This window comes from Ailuropoda melanoleuca, chromosome 14, assembly GCF_002007445.2.
Source record: "Ailuropoda melanoleuca isolate Jingjing chromosome 14, ASM200744v2, whole genome shotgun sequence".
NCBI lineage: Eukaryota > Metazoa > Chordata > Mammalia > Carnivora > Ursidae > Ailuropoda > Ailuropoda melanoleuca.
In genome coordinates, this window is record NC_048231.1 from 46,037,024 (window position 1) to 46,056,294 (window position 19,271).

Genomic DNA, 19,271 nt, shown 5'->3' on the forward strand with positions numbered 1-19,271 from the left:
CCTAAAGACTGGTAAAATCTTTTTCCAGTCCTACAGAGACAGGGCAGTAGAGGCAGGAGCTGGACTCTACAGACCATGATTGCCTCAAGTTTGTGCACCGTTAGTTTAAAAATACTCTTGGAGACTTTAATGGCTGAATGAAAATTCACACTCATTAAACACCATGGCCGAGGGGGGAGAATTCAGCCTGTGTTATATGAGTAACTTCACAGCTTGAAGTTCAGAAGGCAAAACAGTAAGAGCTATAATCATAATGATAAGATTATATATTTTGAATTTTCTTTTCCTTGGGTGGGTTGGCTATTCCAATCTATCCTATAACAAGTAGAACAAAAGAAGGGGAAAAGAACCACCCCCAGAAATAGGGCAATGTGGTGTCACCTCCCAGGCTTTATCTTCCTTACGAAGTTCTTTCTTAACTATTTGATGATGGTTCCCTTGGGAGGCTCCTCAGCATGCAGCTGAACCCTGTCATCGGACTTATCACTAACAGTGCCCGTTTTCTGGTCTTCTTCCTCATGGAGTAATCTCTGGGATAGTATCTTGATCTTCTTTAGTAACCTCAGTAGGTTTCACATGAGCTAAGGGTCTCAATTGCTTAATCTGCTTTTAACAATGTCTAGCACAGAACCATATTCCACCAAACATTTACTAATGACTTCAGTGATGAAGTTCTGCCAAAGGTTTTCATATTTCCTAAAAATTATTCAAGTATTACTATTCTAGGCAGTGTGAACTGTCATTGGAAAAAGAACCTCATGGTTGCTGTAAGTTATCTGTTACAGAATCCTATTTATATTAATATATTTATGTAAAATGTTTTTTGCATGATAATAAATGTGGGAAATGATACCTATGATCTCTAGGAGGAGAGATGAAAGCAGAGCACAGTCAAATGGCACAGGGCTCTCTGAGGGCAAGGCATGGCCCACATCTGCCTGACTCCAGCCCAGAGCCAGGTGCCTTTAATGACACTGGCCAGCAGGTAGCAGTGAGCAATAAACTGACTGACTACTGAATCCCTAGAATGCAGACACTGCAGGTCCATCAGCTAGAATAATGTCTTTTTAAATTACTAAGGTCCAAGCATTCATCCAATACAACTTTTCATCATGCATTTTAGAATCTAGAGTCTCGTGGTCTCTTCAGAAAGAAATCCACCTAAATGCATTCCAATCAAAGATGATTGATAGGATTTTCTGAAAACATAGCAGAGGAGTAAGAGCAATTACAAACCTTTTAAAAGCCTATCCCTCTACTATGTTATAAATGGAAAAAAATACATACATAAACCCATAATTCCCTCTATAGGATTCATTTAAAATCCACGCCACCCCACCCCCACATTATTAATTCAGGAAAATGTATCAGAAAAATATACGGCATCACAAGTAACCATCTTCTTCACATTTAAGAGCAGAAGTTTCTGAATGCTCCCTAGCTAGCAGTCTCTGTCTGCCTCTCACAGTCTCCCTCTCAGAGTCACAGTTGGCTTTCCTAAGGTCTACTGTTGCTAGACTGGTGACCTGAGAAACAACCCAGTAAACCACCCACATCCTGAGAAACACATCTTTTCTTTCAAAGCTGTTTTCAACGACTCAGGGTGAAAAAAAAAAGTACCCATGAGTCTAGCAGTGAGTAATACAGTTTTCAGGGGTAGGGAAGAGTTAGTCTCACGTCTAGAACATTTGAAAAAACAAAACTCCAAAGCAACAAACCTGTGTATTTTCGTATAGCATCTCCAACAGGAACAACCCGATCGCAGATGAGAAAGAAGATGAAAAAGCCTAAAATGCATCTTCCCACAGAGAGTCAAGCCCTGAAGTGTTCTCAGAGCTGACAGACCCTTCTTAGGTAGATACAAACTTCTTGAGAAAGAGTTTCTACTCTTCTCAACTCTGTCCTCAGGCCGAACTCCAAAAACAACCATCACAAACCCCAGAGAACAGGCATCACCCACAGCTGGCCTTTGAAAGTGTACCTTTTTTCAAGAACAGGTCTTTAAACGGGGCCTCCTTCAGTGTGCTGTTGTTCAGGTGGTCACTGGACATAATCGGGTCCTTTGCAGGGGGGAGTCCAACCGTGATGTAGCTTCCCCCCCGCCCCCACCCAGTTCAAAGCATCCCTTCAGCTTCAGGCAATCTCTTCTTTAAGCAGCTCAGAGCTGCAGTTATAGCCAGCGTGGGGTGTGAGTGTGTGTGTGTGTGTGTGCTTCTGTCTGTCTCTCTCTCTACTGTATCAGCGGGGCCCAGCCCAGGTGCTAGACTCAAATGCTGTGGCTCTGACCGCAGACTGTGGCTACCAATTATCAACTGCCATCCACAGAAATCAGGAGCTCTGTGGCAGGAAGCCGGTGGTGTCACAGAGCAGATAACAAGTCCAGGGTCTCAAATCCTGAGAGCAGCTGAACACCCGTTGTTGTATACAGCAACACAGAGCAATGATTAGTCTGCATTTCTCATGTTTGGCCTCACATGGGACATGTTATACACACAGATGAGCAGAATGCAGCTAGACAGATCATCTTGTTCCACTGCATTCAATAATCTTTTTAACAGGCAAATATCAAACCAGATAAGGCAGAAAGGGGGAGATCTACAAATCTCAATACGTTATTTCTTCCCTTGATCCCTGCCAGAAGCTTTCAAGGTTGAAGAAATGAAGAGAGAGCTTACCCAGGCAGCGCGTGCAAACAGGCAGGGACGCTTAGCCACTTATGCTTCTCTGCTGTTGATCCAGCTTCAAGAGCACATCCTGGCTTGAAGTGCCCACAGCGTCTCTCATACCAGGAAACAGGCTGCAGGCTGTCCTCAGGGTCCTCCTCTCCCCAAAGTCTTTCTCTAACTGATGGGAGCAATTCGCACAGCTCTTGCAGCTAAGCTGTGCACTGCAACTGGCAAAGTCCTAACCACAGCAGGAAACACTCAGCTTCTCCCCCTCCCACTCTCACTCCCCTGTCGGCTCTTCCCCTTCTCTTCTCTCCCCTCTATTTCTCAGCGCATGCTGGCAAAAATATACCTACAGAGATGCTGTAAAGGCAGGACTCTCACTCTTAACTACTAGGCAGTTTTAGTTTACAAGGTTCAGAAATTAGAGAAAAGAATCCAAACGGTAAGGCAGAGACAGCTCTCAGGAGGGCGCTTTTTCCGGGTTCATTTTGTGCAAGCACAGTTTCTGTCTCCCCTGAGGTCTAGGCAGTTTTTCATATGTGCATAAAACATCTCTGGTGCATTCTGATGCCCTGGGGCTGTGTGAAAAGACTTAAGAGAAGGCTGTGTGTCTGTTACAGCACTTTTCAGAAAAATCACGGTGTGGCAACAGTGAAAAGGGCAGCATGCCATGGTAATATTGCAAATAACCCCAGCCACAAGTCCTGCTCTTTGCCCAGAATAGCCTTTGTTTTTCCTTATTTAGGATAACTAGCAATGACATGTGGGCCATAACAATAGTTTTGGCTGTAGGAGGAGTTGTCAAAGCAAAACTAAACTCTGTTGGTTACTACCAGCATTAGAAACGAAGACAGTTACGTCAGCAGCCCGTCCCTGCTGTCGGCTCCAGCATGTCACCTGGGGCCAACAGCGGTGTCCTGGGCTTGATGTCACCACCAGGTCCTCAGGTTGGCCAGAAGACATCACTATTTCATGTCTTAATTACTGGGGGTGGGGGCAGGAAGGGAACAAAAGAAACATCAAGAAGATTCTTCAGAGATTTCATGTGGATAGGAAATGGGAATTTCAGCAAGAAAATTAACAGTTGCGTACATTTGCATGTGTCAATCAAGACAGCCTGATTTTTCTTGAGCAATTTCCAAATTTAAAACATAACTCTCCTCTCTTGTTCTACTTTTCCCCGATTTTGTCTCAGTCACATGGCTGGGTGAATGAAGAGGGTGAGGCTTAGGAGACTGGGCTGGGGTGTAGTCACCAGGGCAGGGGACCCTCCTCAGAGAAAAGCCAGCATCAGAAAGCATCAGGCTTCAAACACTCCGGCTTCAAGCCGGGCCTACTGGTCTTTGGCTCTCCTTTGTCCCTACGGTCCCAGGTCTTTGCCATCCAGGGATGGCACTTTCTTGTCGGTTTAGTCAGAGTGACAGGATCACTCTGAGATCAAGTCCTTAAAAGGGAATATTCACAAGATTGCATATGACTGCCATTGAGAGTTCGTTTTTAAAAATTAGGGATTTAGTCAATATTATGAAAACATTAGTCAACATTATGAAAATTCAGTTCTGCCATTTGTTGAAGATTATACCTGCATTTTGAAATGGTTGCAAATAGTCCACTTTGGGGTTCAACGTTAGTAAAGATGCGTATTTCATGTATCCAAAAAAATGTAACGTATTTTCACCCTTAATGGCTGCACTGTATTCCACTCTGCCTTAACATACTTACTGTGTTTGGGGGGCTTCCTTATCACTGGATATTTGGGCTGGGGGGTGGGGGAGGGGTCAATCTTAATTAAGCTCCTTGTTCATTCCGTTTAATTGTTCTCAGTGTTCAATCTCTTTAAAAATCACTTTAAAAGCCTTTGACTTTATGGATGAGCTTGTTTTCAAAATGTTGCCCAGACTGCACACCAGGCACAGCCGCCGGCTGGCGCAGGTTCCTGTGGGATGTGAGCTGCTCCTGGCCGACGTGCGTGTTTACCAGTGCCACTCTGGGCTGTGGTTGGCGTGTGCTGGCCATGCTGCCTGATTAACACCAGCATGTCACCAACCTTCAGCATCCACTAAAGGCTAAATCACCCAGTGGTGGCCTTAATTTTGTTCTCTTTCCTTTTAAGCACTGGCCTGAGGACTTTAGGAAGAAAGCACAGAGGTCAGACTGGGGGTTCCCAGGAGCCAAGTGTTCATGCATGCCCTGAGAAACACCTCATTCTAGCTGGCCATGACTGTATGTGGATCACTGGGGCTTTTTAACTGATAGGTGCCAATATTTCTCTTCCTTTAATTCAGAGAAAATGGCAGCACACACAGCAGAAGGGTGTGGGAAGAGACTAGTCTGCTGAACAAAAACACGTAAGTAAGAAAGTGTAAAAGCCATTTGCATTTAAGAATTCTTTCCTCCCTCCTTGTCTTTAAATATGCTTCTTTAAAGTGAGTACTCTGATGGGCTAACTGCTTTTGCTAGTAGGTCAAAAAAATGTCCCAAAGCTGTATGTGGTTACCCTGTGTACACCAGAGGCCTTGGAAATGATGCAAGGAAGGGTTGCCAATGATAGACATTTTCACAGGGTCTCCTGACAGCAACAATGACCTGAAGAGCCATTGTCTTCATAGACCCACTCTAACAACATCTTCAGGTTTCCTCTAGAAAGGTCTTAATTTCATTAATTCATCTGACAAATATTTACTAAGTGGTTAGAGACCTTAGGAGGAAATATACCGACCTTCAATGTAATCCGACAGACAAGCATTTACTGTAGGGCTGAACTTGTCTTAGGTGCCATGTGTAGGTAGGTCCTTATTTAAGGAACTGAACTAGCTCTAAGGATTGGCTCCCAGCCAGATCTGAATATGACAAGCTGAGGTGATTGGGAGTATCTGTGACCTGAATGGCCAAAAGAGACAGCGCAGGGCAGGGATTTTAGTTCAGGGGCTACTCAGGGCCCATTAGCTTCAGAAAATATCTCTGGGTGGTATAGGGATGCTCTGCTATACCAGAATCTTTCTCTGTCACATATAACCTGGGTTAGCATCTTGCCTGGCCCAATCCTTGGATGTAATCACCATGGGCTTCTTGGTCATGCTCTGCTGGCTCTCCCCACCATGTTCCCACCCTCAACAGGTAGCCCACTCACAACAGAAAATTTCACTGATAAATATCATTTGGAAAGTTAGGAATACTTTTATAATGGTTCTACAGCAGAAAATTAGCATTTATAAACATTTCTAAGGATCTATTACTATGTTCTAGGCACTTTCAAGTGCTGTATATCTTTTTACCTTCATGTCAACCCTGTGAGGCACATTTTCTTATTCCCACTTTATAGAGGAGGAAGCTGAGACTCAGAGCGGGTCAGTACTTTGTCCAAGGTCAAATTGTCTGCTAAGAGGCAAGCTGTGGTTCTGGGGGTCAGAATCCTGGGCAGCCTGACTCAGAAGTTCCTACCCACCCCACCCATCATTCTGCTTACCAGGCGGTGAACTTATAATTACCTAAACCAAACTAAACTCCCCTGAACTAACCAAAGTATGTCAGCAGATCGATAATTGGATTTTTAGAGCCTGACTGCCTAATTCCTTGTAGGCACTAACTTGCAAATCCATGTTAAAGATTCTGTATCTCCACATGTTTCCAGAGGCTCTTGGAACCATTTTATGTGTCTTGTATACCTGTTAATGTGACTTCTGTTAAGAATCAATGGCCCTGTCCATTACAAATTCCTGTTCTTTGAGCTTTATAACTATGCTGTAAAATTCTGCTCTGAGGTGAAGTTTTCCACATAAAAATTAAGTCCTGGAATTTGGCTTTTAGAAAACAAAACAGTTCATTTTCAGTACGTTTGCTATGTTTAAAGTCATGAATGGGAGGATTTTTAAAAGAACGCTGACTCCTGCAGACTCAAAACATAGTAATGGTTTGATACTTGTGGACATCAGCCTATAGCATGGAATAATTTACTAATGCATTCTTAGTGCTTAAAAAATTGTAACGGGGGCACCTCGGTGGTTCAGTCAGTTAAGAATTGGACTCTTAATTTTGCCTCAAGTCATGATCTCAGGGTCATGAGGTCAAGCCCCACACTGGGCTCTGTGCTGGGCATGGAGCCTGCTTAAGATTCTCTCTCCCTCTCCCTCTGTGCCCTCACCCCTGGCTTGCTCATAATCTCTGTCGAAAAGAAAAGAAAAGAAAAGAAGAGAGAAGAAAGGAAAGGAAAGGAAAGGAAAGGAAAGGAAAGGAAAGGAAGAGAAAGAAGCAACAGAGAGGTTTTTATGTAGAAATATGAACACTCTGCATGTCCTCCAACCACAGTGCTTGATATCCCCAATCATTGCTGGTGGAAATGTCAGCAAATATAAAAATATGCAACACGATGGAACTAGCAAGCTAACAAGGTGGATTAAAAGCTTATTAAATAAATTAGTCTAAATTAAATCTTCTTAAAATAGCTTCCTAATATGCAACAATACCCCCTGTATTAACAGACTTTGGCATTTACCTTACACATTATCTACACCACACAATATTTTTTCTTCTGATGGAAAAAAAAGAATTATGTATTATTCTGTGTTTATGGTGCTACAGATTTTCATAATGGCTAAGCTACTCCTTATTAAGTGAGTTACACACCTTTGAAAACTGCAGTTACTCTTTCAAGCCCCAGAAAAAAAAAAAAAAGGAAGGCAATATAAAGTTTTTATAGTGGCTAAATTCTGGGGCCAGTTAGTTTGAGTTCCAGTCCTGCCATGTGACTGTGTCAGCTTGAGCTAAGCCCCTGTTCCCTCAATTGTAAAACGAAGCTAAGAACACCCGTATCACAGGGTGGTGGGAGGACAGAATAAGATGTCATATCTAAACCCTTACCACTCAGATTGGTCCAAGGAGCATCATCTGGGAGCTGGTTAGAAAAGCAGGACCTTGTATCCTGCCCTGGACTTACTGAACCAGAGTCTGCATTTGAACAAAATCCCCAGGTGATTCGCCTGCACATCAAAGTTTCTTCTGAAACTTTGGTCTAATTCAAACTCCTCATTCAGATTAAATGAGCAAACCGGGGCTTGAAGAATTTGTGACTTGTGTACACCACACAGAGGAAATGAGAGTAGAATGCAGGTCTCCTGTTGAGGGCCCAAGCAACTGCTACTCAACAATGATTTTAAACAATGGCACTCAACATGCATGCCTTTGTGTGCACATGTGTGTAAAATTATAACACCGCCCTCTTGGGCTAAAGGAAAGGCCCAGTACCACAGGGCAGGTGCTTCCTGCTGTCCTCCCTGCTTGTGCTAGTGGGCTGACACCGATCCACCCACATGTCCTAGAAAAAGTAGTAGGGGGAGACAGCGTTGTCAGGGCTCACAATAATGGTGAGGCTGAACTAGCTCATGCTGAAAGAGTCTCTGGTGTTGAAACACAATTTCTAGGATATTTGGCATTCTTCATAAAAACTCTAATTTTGCCTTCTGGAAAAACTCAAGTGCCGTGAGCAGGCTCTTCTTAAAGACAGAATTATGAAGATGCCATCAGTCCACTCCCTGTGAGAGCCAGACACCAGGAAAATAGAGTCCTGGCACTTGGGTTCTGGAAACAGCTTTCTTCTTCTGTTGCATGCATTCTTCCAGTGGTACCTCCCCAACTGTTTTTCCTATCAACAGGACTTATTGATGGTGCCTTCACAAAACTGCCACATCATCATCACCAAGGGGAGGCCCTTTAAAGGTGTGGCAGAAATGATCTACTCTAGCCTCTTCACATTTCAGGTAAAATGTACACACATTCTATATAAAAACACACCAAATATTTTAATAATTAAAATATTCAATGTGGTTATTCAGAAAAATATTTTATTTTGCTTTTCAAATATATTTCTCAATTTTGTCTAAAAGCTAGAAGGTTAAAAAACCTTCATAACTTATCCTATTTCTGGGCAGACCATAAAAAATAAGTTCAAGATGTTTACAACTCAGATCTTAGATACTATGATTCCATTCCTAGTTCTTAACCCCATAAAAGCTTTAACCCTTTGAAGATGGAAATACCACTTTCATTAGCACTGTACTACAGGCAAACGCTGTGCATTCTTATACACATACAGTACATGGCACGATATATGGTATCTATACTTAGTGTGGGCTATCGCTAAATTACTGAACAATATCGTCTCACTATTCTTGAGGATTCTACAGCAGTGTCTCTTCGCAATCCCAAGCGTTTCTTGGACAATCTGAATTTGGAGGAGAGGTGCAGGCTACTGTCTCTAGAGCTCTTCTTTGTCTTGCTTATAAATTCCAGGATGAGTTTAGGCAGTTCCATAACCTTTAGGTCCCTGGGTTTAGTGAAAGCATTAATTTCTTCAAAAGTTGAGAAAAAGTCACAGCACATTCCAGAGTTTTAGTTACTGTTTTAAAGCATATACTAGGAGCGCCTCGGTGGCTCAGTCGTTAAGCATCTGTCTTTGGCTCAGGGCGTGATCCCAGGGTCCTGGGATTGAGCCCCACATTGGGCTCCCTGCTCCGCTGGAAGCCTGCTTCTTCCTCTCCCACTCCCCCTGCTTGTGTTCCTTCTTTCACTGGCTGTCTCTCTCTGTCAAATAAATAAATTAAAAATAAAAAATAAAAAAAAAAGCATATACTAAGGCAAACACTAGAAAAATCACAGGCTAAAATCCAAGTTAATCCAAAAATCACATCAGATCTATGTAACTATACTCAGTTCTCATCCTTGACACTTTAAGACAAGCCTAGCAAATACGCTTTAAAAATAAGAACTACTGTTCTCTGGTATCAGATCACCTTTGAAAATATGAGGTCAGTCCTCATTTATGTCAGAGCTGAGCACTCATTAAATACCAGTCACTGTGAGGAGACAGGATACAAAGAAAGCCAGGAACTGTCCTTGCCCATGACATCCCTAGTTCATCCTGAGCAAGACCTAGCGAAATAGAGTGACAGAGTGCTCAGGAAGCAGCAGGTGAATGAATGAATGAATGAATGAATGAATGAATGAATGAATGAATGAACGAACAAACGAACAAGTGAATGAGGGTCCTGTAAGAGGAGGGGTTCTTAATCTAATAATAACAATAATAGCTAATACTTATACAGCACTTACTATGTGCCAGGCAGTCGTCCAAAGCACTTTATTCATTTACTTAAGCCATTTAATCTTTATAGGTAACATATGGATACTGGTTATTTTCCCAATCTTACAGATGAGAAAATTGAGTCATAGAGAGACTGTGCCCAATGTCACACAGCTAGTAAGTGGTGGTGCCAGAACATGAACAAGGAGGTCTCACTCCAAAGTCTATTCTTAACCATTTAATCAGGCTAACCCTAAATGTGGCAGGTCCAAGGAAGACACCTGAACCAAATCCTATTTTTTAGAAGGACCCTGATGGACAAGCCCCATTTAAAAGATTCAAGGAATGAATTAATTCTCTGAGACCAAGGCTCTTGGATGGGCTGACAGAACACAGAGACCATTTAACTCTCCCACCTGAGAAGGAAGTCTTCACATCTCAAGGAAGACACTGCTGGAAGCAAACTTAATTGTACCCTTGGGCAATTTTTCCTTTAGGTTAAACTAAACCTGTCCTCTGGTAAATTAAGGCTATTGTCTTTTTTCCCTTTCCTTTTTTTGGGCTCTGAAAGGATGAAGTGTCTGGTTCTATACTGGTAGTATAAAAGGGTAAATAAAAAATAAATGTAAATATTTATAAAAATCAGAGTTTTCGGGGATGCCTGGGTGGCTCAGTCAGTTGGGCGCCTGCCTTCAGCTCAGGTCATAATCCCAGTGTCCTGGGACTGTCGGGCTCCCTGCTAGGCAGGGAGCGTGCTTCTCCCTCTGCCTGCCACTCCCCCTGCTTGTGCTCTAGTTCTCTCTCTCTGACAAATAAATAAATAAATAAATAAATAAATAAATAAATAAATAACTAATCCTTTTTTAAAAAATCAGAGTTTTCCAGAAAAAAAGCATCCCTTCCTTTTTTTTCTCTCTATCTAGCTTCTATGTTTCGTCCATAGCCCTTTCTTTTCTAATTTAAAATGTCCTCTTCATTTAGATTCGTCAGAACCTATTCTAATACTGAAAATTGTAATGTGCTTGAAGGAATTGTTCAGTTAAATATCTTATTCATTTGTGAATTGAAAAGTATTGAAACTAAAAGATAATTCTTAAGCCCACTATAATGTCAGTCAGATTTCTTTGTTTAAAATGAGGGATCTTTCTACAAAGGCAATGAAATTACCACAAGGAAACGGGAAGAATTTAGGTGTGCCCATGAGGCCCCTGATTAGCCAGAGATAATGAAGATCAACTAGGGTTTGAGGACAACTTGTCACCTTGAAACAGGCAAAAATCAAAAAGGTTAGGAGAGCAGGCTCTCAAGAGTCCCTTTCATGTGGATAAGGTGAAATGTGGCCCATAAGTGGCCTTAATCAAGTCTGTTATTTTCAACAATAAACATCCAAATTAGTAAAGCAACAGAATACAATAAAATAGAGTGGCAATAATAAAAATGTTTGGAATTTTCATAGGACAAATGGTTTTCTGGCACAAACTCAATCTTGGTTATACACATAAAACCAAATTTTAAAAAAATTTAAAGGCCCAGAAATGGTAATGTTGCAAATGCCTTTACAATTTTTTCCCTGTAATATACCTTAAGGAAAAACCTTCCAGAACTGTTTGTTTACCATTTAACCCTCTTAGAAATAGAAATCCTGGCTAAGGCTGGCTGCAGGGTGGCAATCTAGTCATACATACTCTTGCTGATGAGTTTTAGTTCAAACAGATAAAACAGCAAATGGATAACCTTGATCAGATAAATGGCTCTTAGGTCTTAGGCTACATACAGGTTCTCTCTGCAGGCATTATGCCCAGGATGCTTCCGCCTTAGCTCCTCCTCATGCAGGTCTAACCCTGGTCAAGAGACCAGTTTCTGGTGCTGCCTCTACCGTTGCCTGAGATTGCCATTAGTAAGTCATGTCAAGGTTCAGTCCTCACATATTTTCTCACTTCACTGCTGGGACCAAATTCAAGTGTTCTGCACATTTCAATCTTTCAAGGCCCACACTTATGATTCTTAAAATATCTGCATTCCACCTGTACTATTATTTACTTAATAGCCAACTTTTAACTGGACTTTAAATTAATTCATTTGAAAAAATTTCAACCTCTCCTAAGTAATAATATCTATGATATCACAGGTTTGATATGCTAGGGATTTTTTTGTGAAGTATATTATTAAAAATGTATACCAAAATTATATTTGAATACAATCTTTAATACTATTTATAAAATATAAAGAAAAATTTCGTACCGTTGCCCATTTAAAAAGAAATGGTTGCTATACAATTTAGTTTCAGTCAATTATGTAAGGAAAACATGATTTATCCATATGTATGTTTTTAAAATATACTATGGGAGAGCCACTTCTAAAATAGTGGAGTAAGGAGCTTCATGGTTGGGGCAGCTGGGTGGCTCAGTTGGTTAAGCGTCTGCCTTTAGCTCAGGTCATGATCCCAGGGTCCTGGGATACAGCCCTGTGTTGGGCTCACCATTCTACAAGGAGTCTGCTTCTCCCTCTCTGTCTGCCTCTCCCCCCACCGTCCATTTGTGCTTTTTTGCTCTCTCTCTCTCAAATAAATAAAATCTTAAAAAAAAAAAAAGGAGCTCCATGGTCCCACTGCCCAGGAAAAAAACCAATAAAGATTATTAAAAATCACCATTTAAAGTCTCTGAAAACTATCTAAAGGGCATCCAGCAAATTAAATATTTAAGAGCAAATTAAATCTAAAGCAAGAAGAGGGAGGGGAGGGGCACCTGGGTGGCTCAGTTGGTTAACTGTCTGACTCTTGATTTCCATTCAGGTCATGATCTCAGAGTCATGAGATCATGCCCCGCATCAGGCTCTGCACTCAGCATGGAATCTGCTTGAGATTCTCTCACTCTCCCTCTGCTCCTCCCCCTGGTCACATGCTTTCTCTAAATAAATAAATAAAATGTTAAAAAAAAAAAGGAGGGGAATAATAAAGATTAGAGCATAAAATAATGAAATATAAATAGAAGAATAGAGAAAATCAACAAAATCAAAATTTGGTTCTTTGAAAAGATGAACAAAATTGGCAAACTTAGTAGACTGACAAAGAGAAAAAGAAAAAAAAAGACTCAAGTTACTAAAATCAGGAACAAAAGAAGCAATGTCAGTGTCCCCATCTGACAAATATAAAAAGGGTTATAATGAAATAACATGAACAACTGTATGCCAACAAATGAGATAACTTAGATATAATGGAAGAATTCCTAGAAAGGCCCCTACTACCAAAACTGATTCAAGAAGAAATAGAACATCTGAATGGACTTCTAACAAGACCTTGAGTTAATAATTTTATAACTTCCCACAAAGAAAAGCCCAGGCCCAAATGGCTTTATTGGTGAATTTTACCTGACATTTAAAGAAGAATTAACTAATTCTTTATAAATTCTTCTAAAAAATATAAAGAGAACATTTCCCAACTCATCCTATGAGGTAAATATTACCCAGATAATAAAACCAGACAAAGACATTATAGGAACAGAAAATAACAGATCAATATCTCTTATGAAAGTAGATGAAAAATTCTCAACAAGAAACTAGCAAACCAAAATCCAGCAATATATAAAAAAGATTATGTATCATGATGAATTGGGATTCAGAGTCAATTCATTTTTGACAGAAGTGCCATGAACAATCATTGTTGAAGAAGAGTCTTTCCAACAAATGGTGACTGCACAACAGGTATCCGTAAGCAAAGAAATGAAACCGGACCTCTCCCTCGACCATACACAAAATTAACTCAAAATGGATTGAAATGTAAGAACTAAAACTATTACAAAATTCTTAGAAGAAAACATGGGAGTAAATCTTTGTGATCTTTAATTACACAAAGCCTTCCTAATTATCCCACCAAAAGCACCAACAACAAAAGAAAAATAGATATTCTGTACTTAAACAAAATTAGAAACTTGTGCATGAAGGAAAAATGAAAAGACAACCCACAGAATGAGAGAAAATGTCCACAAATCGTATATCTCATTATATATCCAGAATATGTAAAGAACTTTTACAGCTCAATAATGAAAAAGACAATCCAATTAAAAAATGGACAAAGGATCTAAATAGATAATTTTCCAAAAAGATATACAAATGGCCAAGAAGCACATGAAAAGATGTTCAGCGTCATTAACCATCAGTGAAATGTAAACCAGTACCACAGTGAGATTCCACTTCGCACTCCTGAGGATGACTAAAATCGAAAGACTGAAAATAACAAGTATTGGTGAGAACATGGAGAAACGGAAACGCTCACACATTGTTGACAGGAATGTGAAATGGTGTAGCTGCTATGGAAAATGGTCTGACAGTTCCTCAAAGTTAACATATATTTACAGTATGACCCAGCAATTCCACTCTAGGTATATAACCAAGAGAAATGAAAACATATATCCACACAAAAACTTCTATAAATGTTCACAGCAGTAAAATGCATAATAGCCAAAGAGTAAAAACAACTCACATGTTCATCAACAGGACAATGGCTAAACAAAATCCACAGAACGAAATTATTATTCAGCCATAAAAAGAAATGAAGCACTGCTACATGCTACCACATGGATGAACCTTGAAAACATCATGCTAAATGAAAGAAGACTGTCACCAAAGACCACATACTATATCATTCCATTTATATGAAATATCCAAAATCAGCAAATATATAGAGACAAAAAGTAGATTAGTGGTGGTCTAGAGCTGGGATCTTGTAAGAAAATGGGGATGACCATTAACAGGCATGAGGTTTCTTTCCAGAGTGACAAAAATGTATTGATTCTAGTGACGTATGAATATACTAAAAAATACAGAGGGGTGTCAGGCTGGCTCAGTCACAGCATGCAACGCTTGACCTCCGGGTCGTGAGTTCAAGCCCCACGTAGGGTACAGTGACTGCTTAAATAAATAAATAAATAAATATTTTAAAATGCTGAAATATACACTTTAAATGGGGGGGATTGTATGGTATGTGAATTATATCTCAATAAAGCTGGAATAACAAAAAACTATGAAATAAAATTGTTTTATGATTAACAACTGCTTTTACTAATATTTATAATTTTTGTATTTCCAGCTTTTATAATCAATGAGCTTGCTTTTGCAATGTTTGTTTTGTGCCACTGTTTGCAAGCACCTAAGTGTGAATGATGTGTATTCTCAATAAATATAAACTTGACCAGAGTATAATTATCAACCTATTTTTCCTCTTTAACACTACATTTTGAAAAACCAGAAACATCTATCAGAATAATGAAACACATAGATCTGAGCAAGACTTTGAGTTAAATTTGCAGTGACTATAGTTTTTCAATCTCCTCACTAGTATTTCAACTTTAGTGTTTTCTTCATTAATCAGTGGTTCACAACGGGAACAAATTAAACAATATCGTTTGGAATAAGGACTAGTTGAACCTCTAGCAGTCAGAATCACCACGGTGTCTAGCATTGTCAGCTGAGTGGCAGACAGGCAGTGACTGAGCCAGGAGCCGCCTCTTTTAAGTTTAGTTTCCAGCCAGGTGAGCTCATGGGCACACACTCTTGTGTGTAGGGGGTAGTTACAATTGTACACATATAAATATATGCAAATGCTAAATGAGGATGCTGATGGAAAATCAGGATATAAAAATGTGTCAGAAGAAAAGAAAAACTTAAAAAGGCTGCCTGGTTTTCCCATCCTCATACTCTTCAGCATTCCCTTCTCCATTCTTAGGCTGCAGGCCAGACACACAGGTGCAAGCTGAGCCTCTGTGTGACGAAAGATCACAGAGCACCTTCTGTGTAACCATCTCTGGCAAAGCACTGTGAGGAAGAAGAGAAATCCGTGCCCAAGTCAGCTCGCAAAAACCTCACAGTCTTGCTTAGAATGCAAGACTGCCCACTCCCCCAAGGCAATTAGAAAAATTTAAATAATATTATTTTGCAAATAGTACTTTATATATTTAAAAATACTTCTACATGAAGACTCTCATTTAAAACAATCTGGTTTTAAAATGTAAGTCAGATAATAAATTCTCAAGAAATTGTCAGAGCCTGGGGTGCCTGGGTGGCTCAGTCGGTTAAGCCTCCGACTCTTAATTTTGGCTCAGGTCATGGTCTCAGGGTCATGAGATCAAGCCCCAAGTTGAAATCCATGCTGGGCGTGGAGTCTTCTTAGGATTCTCTCTCTCCCTCTCTATCTGTCCCTACCCCTGCCAAGGAAAAACAAAACAACAACAACAACAACAACAACAAAAAATGAAGGGATCACAACATTCATTATCCTGCCTTGGAAAAACCATACCTACACTCTTCGTTGTGTAAGATTTTTCCTTAAAAGGGTTAAAAGCCTGGTTGACCACATAGCATCAAGACACCAAGCTTACAAGTAATAATATTTCCTATACACTCTACCAAATAATATTCATTCTTTGGCCTACTACAGCAGATCTTTCCATAAAGGCTGTATAAGACAGGTCATTCACGTCTCTAACCATGATGTTACCCTTTTTGTGGCCTTCAGAGAGAAGGGAAGCTGTACTGCTTTTCAGGTCATGGGTCACAGTCCATTAAGGCAGTCAGCGCAGCAGACTGCAACTAGCATTTAAAGAAATAGAATAGAATGGAAAATATTGGAGTGCAAATAGCAAGGGTAAGCACTGTGAGACAGTTTATCTACAATAAGGGTAAGCACAATGAGAAGGTGTGTTTGGGCTCGGGATGTACGTATCTGTGTTTGCACTGGGTTTTGATATAAGATGTATTTCTCACTGGAGGTCAGGGTTAAAAAACTTTGAAAGGCACTGGCTGAAAAAGTAACTGACTATTCAAATATATTTCATTTCTCCCCAATTAAACAAGGTGAATCATCTTGCACAAAATTCCATTCTTCATCAGGAACATACTAGCAATACACTAATGAAGGTCTTTTTGAGGTCTGTGTGATTCAGAGAACTAACACATGCACACCAGGGTAGCATCCTTCCAGGTGGAGGTCCTGGGCTAGAACCTGACCCACTACCTGCAAATCGTGTGAGTCTGGATTAGTCACACAAGCTTCTTTAGCCTCAGTTTCCTTATCTATCAAATGGTCATCATCACCCCCAAATGCCCTAAGGGTGTCATAAAAACCAAATAAAACAGTATGTGTGTAAGTGGCATATAATTATAAAGCCTGCATTATTTCTCATTGGCCTAATTTACAAGCGACAGCTGAGTTCTATATTGGCTCCATTGTTCACAATCCTTGAATTCAACTCTGCATATATTCTTTAGGGCAGTGGCAGTTCTCAACTGGCTGCAGATTTTATCACCTGGGTATTTTACAAATACCAATACCTAGGCCTCATCTCAAACAGACTAAATCAGAAGCCTGAGAGGTGGGCTTAGGCATCTGTAATTTTTAAAGCTCCCCAGGTGATTTTAGTGTGCGGCCAGGGTTAAGAATCACTGTCCTAGACTGGATCACTGGTATATTTTCCTTATTTAAAAAATTCCATCTGCTGTCTTCCTCTCTCTATATATTCAGGCAGACAGGCACTCACACACATACACACATATCCTTTTGGAATACATTCCTTCATATTGTAGCTGACTTCAGAAAGAGACAAAAAGCTAATAAGGCTGACTTACTTAAACCTCTTAATTCCTATTCTAATTACCTGGTAATGTTAAACATGAAACTCAAAATCTTTGACACCAAACCAGTTTATATAATAAAAGTCTTTAGCCTAGACAAATTATTACCTTGGGTGTTTTCAAGGAAATCCCCCAAGAGTTTTTTATTTATATGGCATTATCTTAAAATTGTTAAGAGAGAGAAGAAATGGAATTCTACAGTGAGTAAACAAAGGACAAGATTTGAATTCTGTCTTTTTTCTTCCAGATATTTTAATTGTTCAAAGATAGTAAGGCAGCCCCAAATTCCCTAATCAAAGCCACGCAGGATTCCTGGGTTAGATCCTTCTGCTCCTTTTTATTCATACCTAAAGAAATATCTGAAAACAAAAAGCCCCAAGAATTCCAGTGAAAAGACAATCATCAGCCTCAAGGCCACCAACACATTCTGCTTTATTCTTTTCCATTTCAAAATAACGAGACCTCTGGATTAAAAATAAACTGGTCTTTCAAACTAGTTTTAAACATAAGATGCTTTATAAATTAAAAAACCCAAAGTTAGATTCAATCCCCAGTGCAGGTTATCAGCAAGTACTTCCTGAACTTTTATTTTTTTAATTTTTAGAAAAGATTTTATTTATTTATTTATTTGAGGGAGGGAGAGAGAGCGTGCGCACGAATGGACAGAGGAGCAGAGGGAGAGGGAGAGGGATAAGCAGACTCTCCGCTGAGCAGGGAGCCTGATGAGGGGCCTCAGTCCCAGGACCCTGAGATCATGACCTGAGCTGAAGGCAGACACTTAACCAACAGAGCCACCCAGGCGCCCCCTTCCTGAACTTTTAACATGTTTACAGGTGTGGTGGTTTCAGAAGGACTAGTCATGTATGTCAAACAAGATGGGGTGCTTTTTCAGCCAGAATTCCATGATGGGTTAGGAAATCAGAGAGGACTATGTGGTCAAGGGGGTGTTATGTCAGAGGGAGCCCCCTGGATGTGTGGCTGCTCCAGGGACATGCAAATTTTTATCTGAGTACAAATCAGAACATGTAAGAGGTGGCATGCCTACATGGGTGATGTTTCAGATTCTGGGTCATTTACATTTCTTGCTACCCATGAGTGAATGCTCAACACACATGCGTGTGCACACACACCCACCCCACTCTCTGAGTACCTGCCTGGTGTCTTTCTCATTTGTTTTATATTTTACCATTGTAGGGAAGGCCCAGCCCCCAAGCAGGTAGGGATTTTCTCCTCTGTCCTTCACTTCTTTTGCTAGTTTACTCCCTTCCACCACACCTTCACCTCATTTACCTCACCTGAGATTTCCTTCATTCTTTTTTTTTTTTTTTAAAGATTTTATTTATTTATTTGACAGAGATAGAGACAGTCAGCAAGAGAGGGAACACAAGCAGGGGGAGTGGGAGAGGAAGAAGCAGGCTCCCAGCAGAGGAGCCTGACGTGGGGCTCGATCCCATAACACCGGGATCACGCCCTGAGCTGAAGGCAGACGCTTAACCACTGTGCCACCCAGGCGCCCCGAGATTTCCTTCATTCTTAAGGCATCTTTCCTTTTCTCCAACAGCCCTCTTCTTCCTTCTCTAAGCCTCTTCTCTCCCATTTGACTTTTTCTTTCTTGCTTGCTTCGCTATGTGAAATCTGATCAATACCTGCAATTTAAGACCTGTTAGGCTTAGTAGCAACGCTGGATGTAATGACCCTACCTGGGGGAAAGATAGACCAAGGGTGCTAGAACAGCTGCAGGAGTCCCGGGAACGTAACTATGGGTTCTGTTAGAGCCAGAGCCAGAGCCAAACGTCTTCCCTCTCTGCAGCTACTTTGACTCAACTCTTTCTTTTTTTTTTTTTTTAAGATTTTATTTATTTATCTATTTGACAGAGATAGAGACAACCGGCGAGAGAGGGAAC

At 40.5% G+C, this 19,271-nt stretch overlaps 1 protein-coding gene across 12 annotated transcripts in view; it reads right to left on the reverse strand.

Moving 5' to 3' along the window:
• Nucleotides 1-19,271, reverse strand: part of LDLRAD4 (low density lipoprotein receptor class A domain containing 4) — a 446,262-nt gene that overhangs the window by 31,153 nt on the left and 395,838 nt on the right. Inside the window, exon 1 of one of the 12 annotated variants that reach the window (XM_011229450.3) lies at nucleotides 2,676-2,926. The exons of 9 other annotated variants lie outside the window; for them this stretch is intronic. Coding sequence is in view for 1 of the 3 variants with exons in the window: in XM_002922875.4 (XP_002922921.1) it covers nucleotides 1,982-2,051 (70 nt within the window). In the remaining 2 variants the exon portion in view is untranslated. Of the gene's footprint in view, nucleotides 1-1,718; nucleotides 1,899-1,981; nucleotides 2,314-2,675; nucleotides 2,927-19,271 lie in introns of those variants that run through there. 2 more of the 12 variants (XM_002922875.4, XM_034641969.1) reach the window with 2 other exon arrangements.